At 33.6% G+C, this 3,092-nt stretch overlaps 1 protein-coding gene across 1 annotated transcript; it reads left to right on the forward strand.

Annotated features, from left to right (window-relative positions):
* The first annotated feature begins 847 nt into the window (after positions 1–847).
* On the forward strand, positions 848–1,801 carry LOC125839929 (UBP1-associated protein 2C-like). Its single transcript, XM_049518893.1, has one exon. It carries the CDS (start codon positions 848–850, stop codon positions 1,799–1,801), a length of 954 nt encoding a protein of 317 aa, XP_049374850.1.
* Positions 1,802–3,092: the final 1,291 nt, after the last annotated feature.

Consider the following 3,092-nt stretch of genomic DNA (forward strand, 5'->3'; position numbering starts at 1 on the left):
ACGAGAAAAGTAATATTTTTTTTTCTCATTTTTTGCCTTTTCCTCTCATTTTCTTGTTTTCTTTTTTAAAAAAGTTTGTTTCCTTCTTTCTAAAATGTAAAAAATTAATGATTGAAATAATGATGTCAATTAAAATGCCCTATATGATTTTACTACATCTTAATAAGGTAAGCATTCATATATTGTTTGCATTGTGAATTTCAAAAGGCAAAAAAATAATTAAAATTTTCTATTTTACTCAAAATCATAGCACATGCATGATTATATATTAAAAATAATTCTATTTTACTCAAAATCATAGCACATGCATGATTATATATTAAAAAGTTTCTATTTTGTTCAAAATCATAGCACATGATTATATATTAAAAAGTTTCTATTTCGTATAAAAACTATTATTCTTACAATTAAGTGATTGTTATAGATCGTGTTAGGTCAGGACATTCAATTTTACCAAACATTCTAGAATAATATATTTTCATCAATTGTTTCCCCACTCGACCAAACATATCAAAAGTTATTAGTTTGTACCTACAAAATGATAGAAAAAAATATTATTCTTTACCAGATAATAGGAAGCTACAAAAATTATCCAATCAACATCGTACATAGGTTGACATTCGGCCCTCTATATAAACCTTCGTAAAACAAGAAGTAAATCATCTTTCTCTCTTCATTACTACTTCCTTTTTGACTTTGCAAAAAAATGAGTCAAAATCTTGGATTTGTTTTCACTTCAAAACTCAAAGAACTTTCAAGAATATTCCTACTAAAATGTTTGCATTTCCTAAATAATGCAACAGAGTTATTGCTAAATTTTCATTTGAACAAAAATAATAAGCAAGAAATGAGCCTACAAAACGTTAGTCAAACTCTTTCTCATGACCAAATCAATAAAATTGTTGAAGGCATCACTATTTTACTTCCCGGGGTACTAGAAAATGTACTTCTTGGGACTAAAACTACGTCGTCCCACGATGGATTTACGCATCATAAGCTCTTCATTGGAAGTCTTGGGATTCGTACTACGTCTCAGACTCTACGTCAAATTTTCTCTGCCTATGGAGAAATCAAAGACGCGTTGGTGGTTAGAGATAAATTTGGTGTGAGCAAAGAGTATGGCTTTGTGATTTTCAAGAATGTAAGGAGCATGTTAATGGCATTGAAAGAGCCATACAAGACTATTGATGGTAAAATGACGATTACAAAAGTTGCTAGATCGAGAATTAGAGACGTAAATGACGAGTCTCTACGTACTATTTACGTGTCCAACGTGCCACATGACATGTGTCCAAGTAAATTGTTGGAGTACTTTTCATCTTATGGTGTCATAGAAAAGGGTCCATTTGGTTTCGATAAGGAAACAAGAAAATCAAGAGGCTATGTGATTTTCGTGTACAAAACACCTGTAGGTGCAAAAACAGCAATTTATGAACCTAACAAGTGTGTTGATGGACACAATTTGACTTGTGAAATGGCCATTCCAAAGACAACGATGAAAAATCCACGTGTTGGTCCTAATTTAGATTTCGATTTTGGACCCCTTCAACATGACCATTACAATAATGCAAGATCAAGGTTCAATGGTTGTAGCTCGAGGTCAGAAGTGTCACAAGTTGGTACTCAGTATGCCCCTTATCAGGGCAATGGGCAAATGTATGCACATAAATGTGATTGCAGACTGGGCCTCAATCACATGGGATCTGGGCTTTATTCTAATATGGACCAGGCAAATTATAGCATTTGGGCCTCAGAATTTCCAAGGCACAGGCCATTATGGTTTGATGGTTCATCTCTTTAGCCCTATCACTTCCATATGCAAGTTAATTATCAAGAAGTTACATTCACTTACAAGCCCAACTTTTTTTCCCTCACCTTATGCAAGCTATATATGAATGAAGTAGGTTTATTTAACTAATAAAGTGTACTTGCTAGGTAGTTTCCTTTTTGCAAGTTGGAAAGAATCTTGATTATGAAGTCTTATTAATGTTTTAAGTTTTTAATTAGCATCTTGTTGCTCCAAACCGTCTCAAATTATTTGTAACTTTTCATTTCATGAGATTCAAACTATGACATAATATCTAGTGTAATCTCACAAGTGAGGTCTAGAGAGAGATGGCTACTGATTTTGCACATTGTATTAGCAATTGTGCATAATCAGAGGTAAAATATTTTGGGAGTAAATACACTTGGTGGAATGGACGAATAGAAGGAGATTGGATAGAATTCTTGTGAATGCGTCTTTTGCGGAGGAATTTCCAACCAGTGAAGTTCATCATCTAATTAGACAGGGTTCAGATCATGCCCCGTGCCTAAGATCACCACCCCACACTTAGAATTTTGTTTATCCTCAAACAATCTCTTGACTATCAACTCTTTTTCACAACCCTTGGACTTATCAACCCACCTTAAAATCAACCAAACATTTTTAATCATGATCTTGTAGTTCACAATGGATGCAACAATTCACAACATTTACACCAAGTAAAACACATGCTCAAAGAATGACCCTTTTATTATTTTTCCGGGCTAATGTAAACTTATACAACCACACCAATTAGATAATCCTACACATGCCATGAATGCCTTCACTTGTTTATGTTTAGTAAAGCCTTTCACTCAAGCAATTTGCAATATCAATAAGGCCTATTTTTCAAAAAATCAACTCACCCTTACAAAAGAAGTTCTTGCTTTTCTCAACATACCATAAGCTTGCCAATAGTGTATTATTACTTTCGCACATATTTCTCAAGGAATCAAGAGGACTTTCATTTGGTTGTAATTTCGGCTTAAGGTAAGGGAGGAAATATTTAGGAATCATCTTAGTGATTACACCTCCCTAATGCACATGTCATTATGTTGCCAACAATCTCCATTATAGCTTTTCTTTCCTCCTAGTACACATTTCATGACTATTTACCCCTTTTGTTGCTCCATATTTGCCTTTTATTTCTTTTTCATAATTTTTTTTCATGCCTTTGCACTAGCCATCCAAACTCTAGATTTTAACATCCGAATATGATACACATTATCCTTGAAAGGATCAGGGCCAATGTTTCAAGCAGAGTTCTAAATTAGCCACCCTCAATTTT

The sequence above is a fragment of the Solanum verrucosum genome, unplaced genomic scaffold (genome assembly GCF_900185275.1).
Source record: "Solanum verrucosum unplaced genomic scaffold, falcon-dt-bn FXZP01000177.1, whole genome shotgun sequence".
Taxonomy (NCBI): domain Eukaryota; kingdom Viridiplantae; phylum Streptophyta; class Magnoliopsida; order Solanales; family Solanaceae; genus Solanum; species Solanum verrucosum.

Bases quoted from the DNA above. Each gene is read 5' to 3' on its own strand.
- LOC125839929 (XM_049518893.1), top strand. From the start codon at position 848: ATGAGCCTACAAAACGTTAGTCAAACTCTTTCTCATGACCAAATCAAT.